The following is a 13,858-nucleotide window of genomic DNA, read 5'->3' on the forward strand; positions in this document are numbered from 1 at the left end:
CTCTCTCTCTCTCTCTCTCTCTCTCTCTCTCTTTCTCTCTCTTTCTCTCTCTTTGCATACATGAAGGTCGTTCCAAAGCCATAACGAAGTGACAGGTCAATATTAACCTTCGTTGCTGGAACGTATGCTCTGCCTCATATATCTGCAAGTTCCTCTTCGATATCCGCCGGAAGTAATCGAGTTCTCTACAAACTACCTGATCGAAGTTAAATCGATCAAGAGAAAATGGCGGTGCTACCGATCGAATCCATTTATCTACGATGAAAAGAAAGAGAGAAAAAGAGAGAGAAAAACGCATACATATACATAGAGAAGTATTATTAGAAATGATGGTGTAATTGATATTCCAATGGCGAAGGATCACTTAAAAATCGTTTTAACGTAACGCTTACCTACAAATCGTAGATTCACCGTGAGTACCGAGGGGAATGCGCGTTAATCGCGGACAGTGATTAATGTCGTGCGGGAATGCGGACGGTCCACGTATGCAGAGATAGATAGATAGAGAGAGAGAGAGAGAGAGAGAGAGAGAGAGAGAGAGAGAGAGAGAGAGAGAGAGAGAGAGAGTGAGAGAGAGAGAGAGAGAGAGATATAGAAAAAGGGTGGGCTGTATAAGGGGAACGTAATTCGCGTCACGATGCCGCGGTCAAAGTCATGAAGTCGGGATCGATATACGGAACAATTCGAAACAAAAACAAAACGGATGAATGACTAAAACGGATACCGAATAAATGATAAAGATGTATATATATATAAGTAAGTACGTCTTTAATATCGAAAATTTTTAAACGTCCTATAAATTTTGTTAATTAAATCGTGAATATATACGATATCTTTTTTTCGAGTAGCGAGTAATTAATCGATTGAATATTTTCAAATGATTCACTATGAAATTAAAAATCGACGATTGACATAAAATCTTTATAGTGCAATGAACCCTTGATATTGAAAATATAAATAATATCTAAGAAAATACACGAAGAAATCTATTCTCTTTGAAAAAAAAAAAACTGTTCAGAGATCATGTCTTAATTATATATTTATATACGCACATATACCTTCTTATATATACTTGGTCGATCGATTTATAATATTCGGATTACACAGCAAAATGAAGAGGTTATACCAAGAAGTTTGGACAAATAGAAAAATAAAGAAAGAAAAAGAGAATTTCACGGGGTCGTTAATGGTCGTAAATATCGATAACGAGTAATGAGGAAGGTGGTGGTAGTAGTAGGAAGTAAAGGGGGTGAAAACGCGTGCGACGATGATGCGGAGGAGGGTGGTATTAGCAAAAGAGGGTACAAATTCTATACTCACTCTTGCCTCGTAGCCGTGCCTGCAGCCGCAGCAGCAGCAGCTGCTGCAGTTAAGAAAGTTCCAACACCTGTAGACGGACTCGTAGTTGTCGTCATAACTGTTGTCGTACTCGTCATTGTTATCATCATCGTATTCGTCGTCGTCGTCGTCATCGTCATAGTTATAGTCATAGTCGTCGTAATCGTCGTCGTCGTAGTCGTCGCCGTCGTAGTCGTCATCGACGTCGATGTCGTTGTCATCGTAGATCCTATGCTAGATTTCTCCATTTCCATACTAATTACAGGAACGTCGGTGGTACGCGACGCAGCTTCCAATGCCGCTGCCTCCTCCTCCTCTCTCAATTCTTCCGATGCCTCCTCCGGTATTGTCGTAATATCCTCCAATAACGGTAGATCGCAACCATTCTCGTCCAACTGATTCTCTAACAACGAGTCACAATTGTCACCTGGCCTGGCTACTTCTTCGATATCCGAATCGATACCCTGTTAAAATGAAAAAAAGGAAAAAAGCAAAAAAGAAAGAATAAAAGTAAGATATACAACACATTTAATTGCTCTTTTATACACACACACACACCACACACATACATATATATATATATATAACATAAAAAGTCGTTCTTAAAAGTTAACGGATGAAAGTTTCGTCGTTGAATACATTGGAAATCGATGAAGTTTGAACTCCGGTATTTATATATATATATATATATATATATATATATATATATATATATATATATAGTACTCGATTATCTCCCATCGTACTTTGATACCTATGTGTCGGTTTATCGAATATGCATGACGTGTGTGTGTAAACACATATGTACACACACACACGCGCGTATATTATGAAAGTCATAAAATGTCATGGATTTTACTAAGAATGAACATCACATCCTGTACGATAATTTTAAAAAAGATTATTCCGATCGTCGTAACGGATAAATATATCAATTCCTTATATCGATTAACATCATCCTTTTAATATCGTCCTGATAAAGAAAACGATTTATATCGAAACTAAATATTCGAGAAAGTACTTATGTAGTAGTATCGATGATATTAAAATTCTATCTTAAGGAGCTTGAGGCTGTTTTTGTTAATAATAATAACAAGAATCGACGACCGTCGTCGACGATCTGGCGTTAACGAGCTAACGATAAACGATATCTGGAGGATCCCAAAAGCAAAGTATCATACATAGTAACTAAGTAAGTGAGTACATACCTGAGCGAAGTCCATATAGAAGGAGTCTCGGGAGTCCGAACTTCCACGTCGAAGCCGGAGGCTAAGATCCGGTGAGCTTTCTCCCATCTTGCTTATCTCCTTTCTCTTTCTCTCTTCTATCTCTGTTTCTGTTTCTCTCTTTCTCTTTATCTCTATCCCTCCACTAGACAATAGCTCTCTTTCTCTCCCTCTCTCTCTCTCTTTGTCTATCTATATCTCTTTCTTGCTTTCTCTTCTATCTCTCTCATAAGCTTTGGCTCATCCACCCCTCTCTAACACCAACCCCCTTTGTCTTTTACGAGCTCCTTACTCCACAGACGGGGAATTCTAAAGAGGGTGGCACTGCACACACGATCCACCGAGTTTGTAGCCTGAAAGAATCACCCTTGAATGACAGATCGCCTTTCGTACCACCAAAACGAGGCTTCTTTTCCTCGTCGTCGTCTTCTCGTCGTCCTCATCGTTGTCGTCGTCGTAGTCGTTATCCGATGACAAGGACAACAACGAGATAAACGTACGTATATAAAAGTATAAAAAAGAAAAGAAAAGTAAATTGTATCGTATTCTTCCATCCATTAATTACTTCTTATTCCATGAAAATGAAAAAATCAATAAAGATCGATGAAAATCAAATCAGATTTAATCGAATCGAATCGAAACGAATCGAATCGAAAATGTAGCGTACCTCTAAAATTCATTTGCCTATTAACGCAAGTTCCTCATTTCATGGTCCATCAACGTTGTTGTACACGCTCTGGATGCTGGAGTTCGAACGTCAATGAACGTTCCACCGTACGTACGACATCGTTCAGAACGCCATTCTACGTTGGACCCTTCGCTTCTTCGAACGTTTTACGAGTCGTATACGTGGCAAATGTTTCCTCGTCGGACGACCCCCGTGTGTGTCAGAGAAATATTCGCTACACTAAAAACACATAAACACACATACACACACACACGCGCGCGCGCAAGATATCAAATATTATTTTTTTTTCTTTCTTTCTTTCTTTCTTTCTTTCTTTTTTTCTTCCTTCCTTTCTTTCTTTCTTTCTATTTTACATTTCCTTCCGTCCTATTCTTTTCGTTAGAGTTATATATAACTGAATTTGAAAACACAACAAACGAATAAGTCTTTCTCGAACGATAGAGATAGCAAGAAAAAAGAAAGTGAATGACTTATATCCTGAAAATAAATATTTATAGACATATAATAAATGCGTTTCCCTTTAACACAGAGAAGTATATACCGTCTATAGCATAGTAGGCTTTTCCCAGAATTCCGCAGCGCAACGATTTTCCGTCGTTTCTGTTACGTGCAGGGAAAGGCAACGCATTTCCCATCGCGTTCATGCCTCCTGGTAGTTATGTTTTTATATCGACAATGTTGCCTTTTCATACACTTTCTTTCAACTATACATATGTACATGTATACACACATATATATATATGTATGTATATATAATATATCATATATAAATATATATATATATAAATATATATAAATATATATATATATATATATATATATATATATATATATATATATATATGGTAAGAACTCTAGTACGCCCTTATCTTCGTATAGTCACGCGACAAGATATAAATTAAACGTATATACCCAAATAGAGGTGTGGTTGCAAAAAGTTTTTGTCACTTTTGTTACATACAAAATATCATCGCGATAAATCAAAAAACTGCGGAGATTCACTGACATCGATTCGAAAGAAATTCCGTTAGGTATCATTTTTATTTTTTCTTTATTTTTTTTTTTTTTTCCTATAGGAATATTCATCTACGGCTATCAGGGACACTAGTCCTATTGGCCGTACCAAGAAAAATGATATTTTAATTGCAAAATATAAATGAAAATAAAAGAAACAAACAAAAATAAAAACAAAACAAAATACAGAATGATAAATTGAATCGAACGTGACGATTCCAATTTCATGCAATTTTTATAGAAAAATTAAACTAACAAACTGATCGTTAAGAAAATTAATAATGATAAGAAGAAAAGAAAGAAGAAGAAGAAAAAGAAAAAAACAGAGAAAAGGAGATGAAAAACTTACGAGGAAGTCGTCGAAGGATTCGTCGTCCTGTCGACGTTCTCCATATCACAGAGAATCCACCTCCCACGCCGCCCCCGGTGTACGGTCAGTTTCGTTTTCACTTTCATCCACTACCGTGTGTCCATTCAAGCCGTTCAAGGACGAGCGCGGCGTACGAGGATCCGTCAGCTTCCCTCCACTTTTCCGATTCGCCGTTGCTCCATATTATCTACGTTTTACTTTCTCTCTCTCTCTCTCTCTCTCTCTCCCTCCCTCTCTCTTTCCTTTCTCTTTTCTCTTCCAAAATGAAATAGATAAAACGTCAAGAACGTCTCAAATAGTGGATGACAAAATAATTCAAAAAAATTCGTGGGAAGAAAATTTTACTATTATTACTACGAATTCTATTATACTATTACTACTATCGCTATCACGATATTATATTATACGCATACACACGCGCGCGCGCGCGCACGCACACACACATACATACACATATATAGTACACGCACGCGTACTTTTCTTCGAGTCTCGTATTTTTGTTTACAATTGTTAACGTGTATAACTCTATTACTATATTACTACTTTTTTCTTTTTTCTTTTGTTTTATCTCAATACATTCCTCTATCTCTCACTTTCTCTTTCTCTCTCTTTATCTCTCTATTTGTATTTCATTTCTTCGCATTCACCGAGACTTTCGGATAAACTCGCAAATTCTTAAAAAGATTTGAAAACAAAAATCGACGAAACGAAACTGGAGAGAGTAGTCGTTATCGGTACACGCGTAACGTACCGTGGGAGACACTTCTTTGGCAGGCACCCCCCCGAAGGGCGCGCCACGCGAGGCATCGACATCCTCCGCGAAAGCCGACCGAAAGCCGACGAGCTGCTGCCGATGGCCCGGGCGTCGCGACGACAGCGCCCGGCACGCCGCCACCCGACACACGCCGCCGCTCTACGCTTACGTCCCACAATACTACTACTTTTACAGTTTACACCCTTCTCTAACTCCTACTCTCAGGGCCGTATACGTTACGTTACATTTTCGTTTGATCTTCTCATTTCTTTCTCCTTTCGTGTATTTATTTCGTCGAGACTTTCGTTTTCTTTTTTCTTTTTTTTTTTTTTTTGTTTGGCTCTGCGTTGAGAAGAACTCGACTACTACTTACTTCGTTGCACATTCGTTCTTATTCCAATACGATTTTCTATGGGTCTTGTATGTTTGTGCATGTATAGATTGTGTATATGAAAAGAAATAACGAAGAGCATGCGCAGATAAGGTCGTTTTCAAGAAACAAGGATGGCCACGAAACATCGAGGCTCTCGTGCGGAAACTAATGTGACTAATGGCATGGAAGAAGCCGAATGACCGATAAATTACCATCATAATTCTATAGAGATCTTCCATTTAAAAATCGATGGCAAGAGTCTCCCTCTTGTGAAAATGATAGAAACCTCTTATATGATATCCAAATTCCTTTTTCTTATACCTTTTACACTTGTTGCATTTACGAATGAAGATATATATATATATATATATACACATACATATTTATTTGGTGTGTGTGTATATATTGGAAAAAGAATGAAAATTTAGACACGGTCGGGAAACGAAAAGGATAAATATGATTAATTAGGATTTTTTTCCATCAAACTCCTTCCACTCATTTTCTATTGATTTTCCTTCAACAATCGTGATAACAATTTTATTGATCTCTTTTCATGACTGAATCTTCTCTATCCGTGATATATAATTCGGTGACAATAATAATTATATATATGTATATATATATTATATATTATATATATTATATATATATATACATGTGTGTGTGTGTGTGTGTGTGTATTTAGACACACATGTATATGTATGTATAATAAAGTACGTAAAAATAACATTGATATTTCGTTCACCCCTTTTTGGATTTTAAGATTAAGAGTAATATCCCTGATTGATAACAAAAATAATAGATATTAATACAATTAACTATGCTACGTTACATATGTTATATGAGTATCTGATAATTCTATTGTGTTATAGTAAGAAATGTTCTCGTCCTTAGAATATTGCAAATAAATACAGTATATATGTATACGTATATTTAGTATGGTATAAAGACGACGTTGTTCATTCTTGTCCTAATAAAGGCCTTCCATACTTGACATCGTATTTAATCTTCGCAAAGTTTATTTATACATATGACGTAACTAGGCACAGCTTTTTCAGATCTTCTTGAGCACCTAATTTCTAACACACTTTTGCCAACCCAATCCGCCACATGCTATTGATACCACAACGTAAACCATTACCTAAAATGCAGAAAATTTATTCTATGTATATTCATTCTTTTTTTTTTCTTTTTTAGTAAATAGAAATGAAGACATTTTTACGTACTGTTAAGATCGCTCCTATAATAACATAAATCTTAACGTTTTTCCAAAATAACGAACGTGCTAGATTCCTGCTAGTCTTTCTGAACGTGACAGACTAAAAATATTCTTCTCTTAATATACAAATTCATTAGATTTAATAAAATTATTTAAATGATACCTACACTCGCTGTTAAGTTTTCGGTTTTATTAATCAAAAGTTCTAATCTTTCTCCGCGCATTGCTAAATTATCTATATTTTTTACCATAATATCTTTTAATTCGTCAAGTTCACCATGAACTTTAGATATAGTATCAATGTCCCTGGATTCGCTGTAGTGTTTCTACAAAAAAAAAATGTAAGTATCATTGCTCTTAGTTAGTACTTGGATTTGGAAACTTAACGCATAAAGTTTACCATTTCATTAGCTAAAACTCTACCAAATTCTGTATTCATGGCATAAGCCACAGCAGTTTGAGCTCCAGCTCCATAAACAGTTAAAAATCTACGTTTTATTTCATTGAGAAACAGAAATGCTCTGGACCTTTGAAAGTCCTAAAATAAAAAAAAAAGTAGCTAAGATATTATTTTTGTTAGAAGATAAATATGTTGTTCGTATAAATTAAAGCATTTTAAAACGAATATAATGTACACGTTAAAATTTTTACGTACATCATCAGTAATACACATATAAATAATAGAATCCTCGCAGATATAATGAAAAAGATAAGGTCCCTGAGAATAAGTCATCTTATTATTCTGAGGTGGTATTTGTGACAATATTTTCTCTGTAACTTCTTCAAAATTACCAGCACAAGTGGCATGATAGGCCAATATAGTGATTCCTCGGGACACAACACTGTATAAAATAGGCATTTTGCTACCTGAAAAAGATCACAAATATATTTACAATCTGTTTTCAACGATAACTTCACTTAATAAAACGATTTACAAGAATTTACATTCTGTATTCTGTTCTAACAAATTATCAAATGTTTTTCAAACTCCCAAGATGATTCATCGCGACATAAACAAAGAGATAATTAATTTATCGCATAATCGTAAGAAAGAATCCATGTTCTAAAATTCTTTAATATCGTAAATACTAACCTAAATGAGAACTAATCTCAAAATAATTTTGATATTTTAAATTATTACATATTTATATTTATATCGTTATTATTATAGACTTACGCGCGAATCAATCCGGGAGATTTACATGAATAATAATTTTATACAATGAAGAAAAAAAGACAAATATTACCTTGATACGTTCAACTAGTGCGTCTTAGCAAATAAAATGAATATTATGCGATTTTTTGTCAGTGTCAATCGTAACTGCTTCTCATGACCTGATATTAAAGGGACACAAACAATTAATTATTTATCGTCGATTTATCAATCTGCATTGATTCAGATACAAATGTCAAAACACCCTCTTATGTAGTGTACATACGCGAATATTACTCTCGAACAGCCAGCTCGCAATATCGTTTCTTTCACAGGCTGCCCTATATGCGCATAGTGAATACAGTGGAAGAAATTACGGAATCACTTATTAGTATTTTTAGTTTTCTCAGGCTGCCAACCTTGCAATATTTACACAAAGTATTATCATCATCAACTTCAGACTGGACACCGTGTCAGCAAGCGCCCTCTTAAATCAATATATATATAACTGTGTCAGAAGCACAACCGTTATTCTTCCGTTGTTATATTTCACGTTGAGGTAAGTTCTATAAAATTTCTAACAACGATAATATTTATAATGATAATTATTTCGATTAAGAATCAAATTTAATTCTAATTTATTGAAATATTATTTGACATTATAATTGGGAGCTCTAATATAATATTATTACTAATGTTTTTACGAATGTTGTACTTTAGGTCCAGTGTTAATAGTTTTTATATTGTAAAGGAAGAGAATGGGTTTGCCGCAAGTGTATTTCAATATCACTGCAGATAAGAAGCCTATCGGCCGTATCGTGATAGAATTGCGACCAGATGTGGTACCAAAAACTTCAGAGAATTTTCGTGCTCTCTGTACAGGAGAGAAAGGGTTTGGATACAAAGGTAGCACCTTTCACCGTGTAATTCCAAACTTTATGTGTCAAGGAGGAGATTTTACAAATCATGATGGCAGCGGAGGTAAATCTATCTATGGAGAGAGGTTCGAAGATGAAAACTTTGAACTTAAACACACCGGTCCTGGTATACTTTCCATGGCCAATGCTGGACAACATACCAATGGATCTCAATTTTTCATAACAACTACTAAAACTCCTTGGTTGGACAAAAAACACGTAGTGTTTGGTTCCGTTATCGAAGGTATGGATGTAGTCAAAAAGATAGAAAGTATCGGTTCCCAATGCGGCAAAACCCATCAAAAGATAGTGATCGCGGATTGTGGACAGCTTTAAAAGCCTTCCTGTTACATACATTTCAATAAATATTTAACAACATTTCGATCTGGACCATTCATCCGTCATTTATCCCAAATTTATATTTAATCATATTCCCTTTTGATTCTCTCATTGTCATAATACGATCTTTTAATAGAAGTTAACACCAAGATATGCGTGATAAATAGCACTTCCTTCTGATATCTTTAATGGTCTTTCTTTAATGTTGTTAATAATATAAAAGATAAATAACATATCATGTATATCATATATTTACACTTACATATACATATATACACGCGCGCGCACACACATACACACATATATATATATTTAAGTACTAGATGTAACATGCGTCAAGTATAAATTTAACTAAAAAATCTATTTAACGCGGAATACATTCAAATTCATATTATTCAAAAATGATATATTCTAATATACTAAATGGACATGTTACAAATAGTTGACTAGCACATTGACGAACTTTCTCTGTTTAATATATATGTATTTTAAATTACGTTGCCTTTATATAGAAAGTATACGGGCAAGAAAATGCGCACATGATAATCATCGTCAATGATTGCATACGGGTAAATTGACGACGAAAAAAATATTAAGTTCTACGATTGATGCGAATATTAAAAATATGGCGTATGTAATGAGACATGTTATACCGATGCCACGATTTAATTTAAATTTGTTACACGCGAGAGATATGTATAGGACGAATAATGTAGAAAAGAGAGATACGGAACTGTAAACGAGACCTTGCGAATTAATTTTAACGCTATGTTCCCCAGGTATGGTCGGCATTATGGCGGCCTTCACAAACCATGGCAATCCTAGACAAAGTAGAACATCGAATACATTCGAACCTATCGAATTACTTATACCCATGGAACCAAGACCTAAATGAATAAAAATTATTCCTTATATCAGAGATCGTATAATATATATATATAATTTTCTGTTAATTGTAATCGTTAATTACCTTGATTTGTTACGATAACGCTAGATACAGCTTCAGGTACGCTCATTCCAGCAGCGAGGAAAGTCAATCCCATGATCGAGTCAGGAATATCGAATGTATCACCTTTCAAGTTATATATGTATGTATACGTGTATATGTATTTTTATTAATAAATCTATCAGTCCTAATTATCAAATGACGGAATCTAAAAAATACAAAAAATAAAAAAAGAAAAAGTACTTACCGATAATGGTGATTACCCATCCTACTATGTAAGACGTGCTAGCGATCCATATGATGCACATGATAAATGTTAGAGGATACCATGATCTTAATTTTGATCTCCTGCAATCTGGAATCGTAACGAGCAGTACCAGATTGATCGGCCATGTTAAAACCCACCATATTCTTTCGTACTTCGAGCTCGGCCAACTTGTCATACTTACGATTTCAACTATAAACAGTAAAATATATGTGTACGTGTGTGTGTGTGTGTGTGTATAAGATTTATTTTTATTTAAAGTTTCATATGAACACTCACGTGCTTCTTCCTCTTCACTCGTACCGAAATTCTCGATGTCGACGTTTTTTGTGTACGCTGTAGAAAAAAACGAAAAGGATAAAATGTTAAAATCTAGGGGAAAAAAAAGAAAAAGAAAATGTGTAAATCAAAATTTTCATATAATTTTCAATCGTACTACTAGGAATAAGAGGACTATTCTCGGAGATACTCTTGTACGGTTTTCTCTTCGACGTGACACGTTTCATAAATCCACTGATTCTTCGATTGAAACACATTGCTGAAAGAAAAATAGGAATAAAGGAGAAAGTTGATGAAAACAAAAATTAAAGAGATGAAAAAAAAGGGAAAAAAGAAAGAAAAAATAAATTAAAGAAAAATCCTTTATCGACGTTGTACCATCCATTCCATCAAATTTTTCGACTTACCCAAAATGTAAAGTATATAAAATATGATGAGAATCAAGCCTTCGTACCACTCGATACGACCGTCTCGAAGTGTTATAATCAATAAAAGTACAGTGAAAGAGTATGCCAAGGTATCGCGTGTGATGGGCCACCATTCTAAATCTAGTGCCTAAAAAAAAAGAAAGAAAAAGAAAAAAAACAATTCCAACAACTTGCTATTATCGATTTGATTATAATGGTCGAGATAAGTCTCTCCCTCTCTCCCCCTCTCTCTCTCTCTCTCTCTCTCTCTTTCTCTCTCTCTCTCTGTACACACGCACACATACACACACACATGTATTCTTTCTGTACTTGAGTACGACAGAGATATATATCATTTTAAAAATATATTCTTACGATAAACCAACCTGTTTAGCAAATAATCCACAACAAGCTGGCACAGCAAGTATGTTGAACACAGCGGAACCAACGATCGTACCTACACCTAAATCCCCTTCCGTTATAAAAGTTCCAATGACATTGATGAATAATTCCGGACTGGAGCTAGCTGCTGCCATAATGGTTGCACCGGCGACGTCCTCGCTCACCTTCATCTCTACAAATTAAATTTCATCGATTAAGAAAGTAAAATACTTTTCTATCGCATCAACGGATAAAAAGTATAAAAAATCTATAAAATTAACAGAAAAAAAACTCGCCCTTTTTAGGATTTTCTTACTTTCGCATATTTTCTTTATCGAAGGTACAAAGAAATCATCGCAGACGATGGCCAAAAGTAAAAATAGATAAATGGCAATGGCGAAATGAATCGCTATGAAACCAGATCGTCGTTCTACTCGCGTAAATCCGTCCGATGGGAACTCATCAATAGCCGGTGCTGTGCAATTCTCTCCTATTATTACCTTTTCCACTTCGGCCGTTTGTAGGAGTTTGCGTAGATCTTTAAAAAAATAAAGAAGAATAAAAAAAGATAAAATAAAATAAAAAAAGAATCTAAAGAAAAAGAAAGAACGAAATTGAAACAAATGATTCGTTTTTTTCGTTTGTTTCTTCGTTCATTTAATGATCTAACGATTTTTATGAGCCATTCTTATTTAACAAAATTCACTTGCTAGAAAACCTGATTCTCTTTCTCCTTTTTTTCTTATATATATATATATATACTTATATATATATATATATTCTTATATATACTATAATATATATATATATAATATATATATACTATATATACTATAATATATATATATAATATATATATACTTATATATATATATTCTTATATATATATATATATATATATATATATATTCTCATCTGAAGAAAGAGGAAGTCTTATGAAGAGGTACCTCGTAAGAAGAGCAAGAGGAGGTTGTCTCTAATTCGATCGAATTAAACCGTACCGGGTAATTCCTTGTCGAGTTGGCAGATTATAAGACAAAATAATCGTCGTAACGTAACGTCGTCCTCTCACGCGACACGGACGATTACCCGCGGAACTCTCGAGAGACTTTTTATTCGATAATGCCTGAATCTCGAGCGACTTTCGTTATACGACGCATTTTCTACAAAATTCTATGAATTTCTATGAATTCGCTAGCAATGAAAAATCATCGATACAATTATTTTTTATACATAGATACACACACATACACGCACGCACACAGGGACACATGTAACTTTTATAGATCTTACCAAGTGAAAGGAAAAAAAAAAAGAAAATAAGAAAAAAGAGAACGTAGAAATAATTTAAAAAAAAAGAATAAATTATCACCTACAAATTATATCATTTATCGTTTCAATCGAAATCGTTTCAAGTATCAAATATTTATAACATACAACGTATAATGTATAACGATTAAAAGTAAATAAAACTTTTTGTATTTTTTAATTATACATTTTTCTTAATACTCACGAGCCTTCCTATAACCGTTCACAGATGTAGGATCTTTTGAATTATATCCAGCGATACTAACGCAAAGAAAGTACATAGCAGGTATGACTATCACGAATAATATTCTATATGCGATCATATGCCTGTGTCGTCTCGCCATAACGATTGAAGAAAAAAAGGAGAAAAAAATAAAAGAATAGAAAAAAAAAAGAAATTACGAATCTTCGTTGTCGAAAAAAGAAAAATTAGATATAAGTGAAATAACTTTTTTCTTCTTTTCTTTTTATAGGAACGTTAACGTTAAAAAATGTAAAATATTTGTTGTAATATTCAATATTTTTTCTCTTCTATTCTTTTAATCACGGGACTGAGAGATGATTTTTGCGATTCGATCGATCATGAACAACGTCCAAATCAATACTGATATCGATATCAATGGCGATATTGGAACATGGCGTTGTTCTTACGTATTCTTATTCGAGATAAGATATATCAGAGAAAACAATCTTCCCTTCGATCATCAAAGGAAAGTTTTCTCGAGCCCTCGAAATCGATATACTAGTATTTACATAAAATATATGTGTACATAAGTAAGTGTACACCTGTCGTTTGGTTTATACGATATTCTTTATACTTGAGTATTTTTTATACGCGGCAAATTATTCCATCGTTTACACGATAATTTTATGCTCTCTCT

At 34.2% G+C, this 13,858-nt stretch overlaps 4 protein-coding genes across 9 annotated transcripts in view; 1 reads left to right on the forward strand and 3 right to left on the reverse strand.

Annotated features, from left to right (window-relative positions):
* Positions 1-5,543, reverse strand: part of LOC122629519 (proton channel OtopLc-like) — a 17,384-nt gene extending 11,841 nt beyond the window's left edge. For 3 of the 4 annotated variants that reach the window (XM_043813032.1, XM_043813030.1, XM_043813029.1), the window contains exons 1-2: positions 2,547-2,690; positions 1,321-1,802 (exon numbers count right to left, since the gene is read on the reverse strand). In XM_043813032.1, the coding sequence (XP_043668967.1) occupies positions 1,321-1,802; positions 2,547-2,633 (569 nt within the window). In that variant the 5' untranslated portion in view covers positions 2,634-2,690. Of the gene's footprint in view, positions 1-1,320; positions 1,803-2,546; positions 2,918-3,231; positions 3,472-4,615 lie in introns of those variants that run through there. The other variant, XM_043813031.1, reaches the window with a different exon arrangement.
* Positions 5,544-6,242: 699 nt separating this feature from the next.
* On the reverse strand, positions 6,243-8,554 carry LOC122629528 (vesicle-associated membrane protein 7). 3 transcript variants are annotated; one of them, XM_043813052.1, is made up of 7 exons: positions 8,422-8,554; positions 8,230-8,317; positions 7,638-7,849; positions 7,383-7,520; positions 7,150-7,308; positions 6,990-7,082; positions 6,243-6,904 (listed from the first exon to the last, which is right to left on the reverse strand). In XM_043813052.1, exons 3-7 carry the CDS (start codon positions 7,839-7,841, stop codon positions 6,836-6,838), a joined length of 663 nt encoding a protein of 220 aa, XP_043668987.1. In that variant the 5' UTR covers positions 7,842-7,849; positions 8,230-8,317; positions 8,422-8,554; the 3' UTR covers positions 6,243-6,835. The 3 variants fall into 3 exon arrangements, with proteins under 3 accessions (XP_043668987.1, XP_043668986.1, XP_043668988.1); XM_043813051.1 differs by having other exon boundaries at positions 8,230-8,441; XM_043813053.1 differs by lacking the exon at positions 6,990-7,082 and having other exon boundaries at positions 8,230-8,448.
* On the forward strand, positions 8,552-9,434 carry LOC122629529 (peptidyl-prolyl cis-trans isomerase). The gene is made up of 2 exons (XM_043813054.1): positions 8,552-8,694; positions 8,856-9,434. Exon 2 carries the CDS (start codon positions 8,894-8,896, stop codon positions 9,386-9,388), a length of 495 nt encoding a protein of 164 aa, XP_043668989.1. The 5' UTR covers positions 8,552-8,694; positions 8,856-8,893; the 3' UTR covers positions 9,389-9,434.
* A 503-nt stretch (positions 9,435-9,937) lies between these two features.
* On the reverse strand, positions 9,938-13,858 carry LOC122629522 (sodium/potassium/calcium exchanger 4-like). Its single transcript, XM_043813035.1, has 9 exons — positions 13,183-13,858; positions 11,986-12,207; positions 11,675-11,862; positions 11,289-11,436; positions 11,039-11,140; positions 10,882-10,938; positions 10,585-10,794; positions 10,362-10,463; positions 9,938-10,278 (listed from the first exon to the last, which is right to left on the reverse strand). Exons 1-9 carry the CDS (start codon positions 13,319-13,321, stop codon positions 9,944-9,946), a joined length of 1,503 nt encoding a protein of 500 aa, XP_043668970.1. The 5' UTR covers positions 13,322-13,858; the 3' UTR covers positions 9,938-9,943.

The sequence above is a fragment of the Vespula pensylvanica genome, chromosome 5 (genome assembly GCF_014466175.1).
Source record: "Vespula pensylvanica isolate Volc-1 chromosome 5, ASM1446617v1, whole genome shotgun sequence".
In the NCBI taxonomy this organism is placed as follows: Eukaryota; Metazoa; Arthropoda; class Insecta; order Hymenoptera; family Vespidae; genus Vespula; species Vespula pensylvanica.

What these genes read in the sequence shown, in the direction of transcription:
- LOC122629522 (XM_043813035.1), bottom strand. Translation starts at nt 13,321, where the DNA reads ATGGCGAGACGACACAGGCATATGATCGCATATAGAATATTATTCGTG. An exon ending in GATAAAGAAAATATGCGAAA is followed by an intron (nt 11,863 to 11,985) that starts GTAAGAAAATCC and finishes TTTAATTTGTAG; the next exon opens with AGATGAAGGTGAGCGAGGAC. An exon ending in GAGTGAAGAGGAAGAAGCAC is followed by an intron (nt 10,795 to 10,881) that starts GTGAGTGTTCAT and finishes TACTGTTTATAG; the next exon opens with TTGAAATCGTAAGTATGACA.
- LOC122629528 (XM_043813052.1), bottom strand. Translation starts at nt 7,841, where the DNA reads ATGCCTATTTTATACAGTGTTGTGTCCCGAGGAATCACTATATTGGCC. An exon ending in CCGAAAACTTAACAGCGAGT is followed by an intron (nt 7,083 to 7,149) that starts GTAGGTATCATT and finishes GAATATTTTTAG; the next exon opens with TCTGTCACGTTCAGAAAGAC. An exon ending in TTATAGGAGCGATCTTAACA is followed by an intron (nt 6,905 to 6,989) that starts GTACGTAAAAAT and finishes TCTGCATTTTAG; the next exon opens with GTAATGGTTTACGTTGTGGT.
- LOC122629529 (XM_043813054.1), top strand. Translation starts at nt 8,894, where the DNA reads ATGGGTTTGCCGCAAGTGTATTTCAATATCACTGCAGATAAGAAGCCT.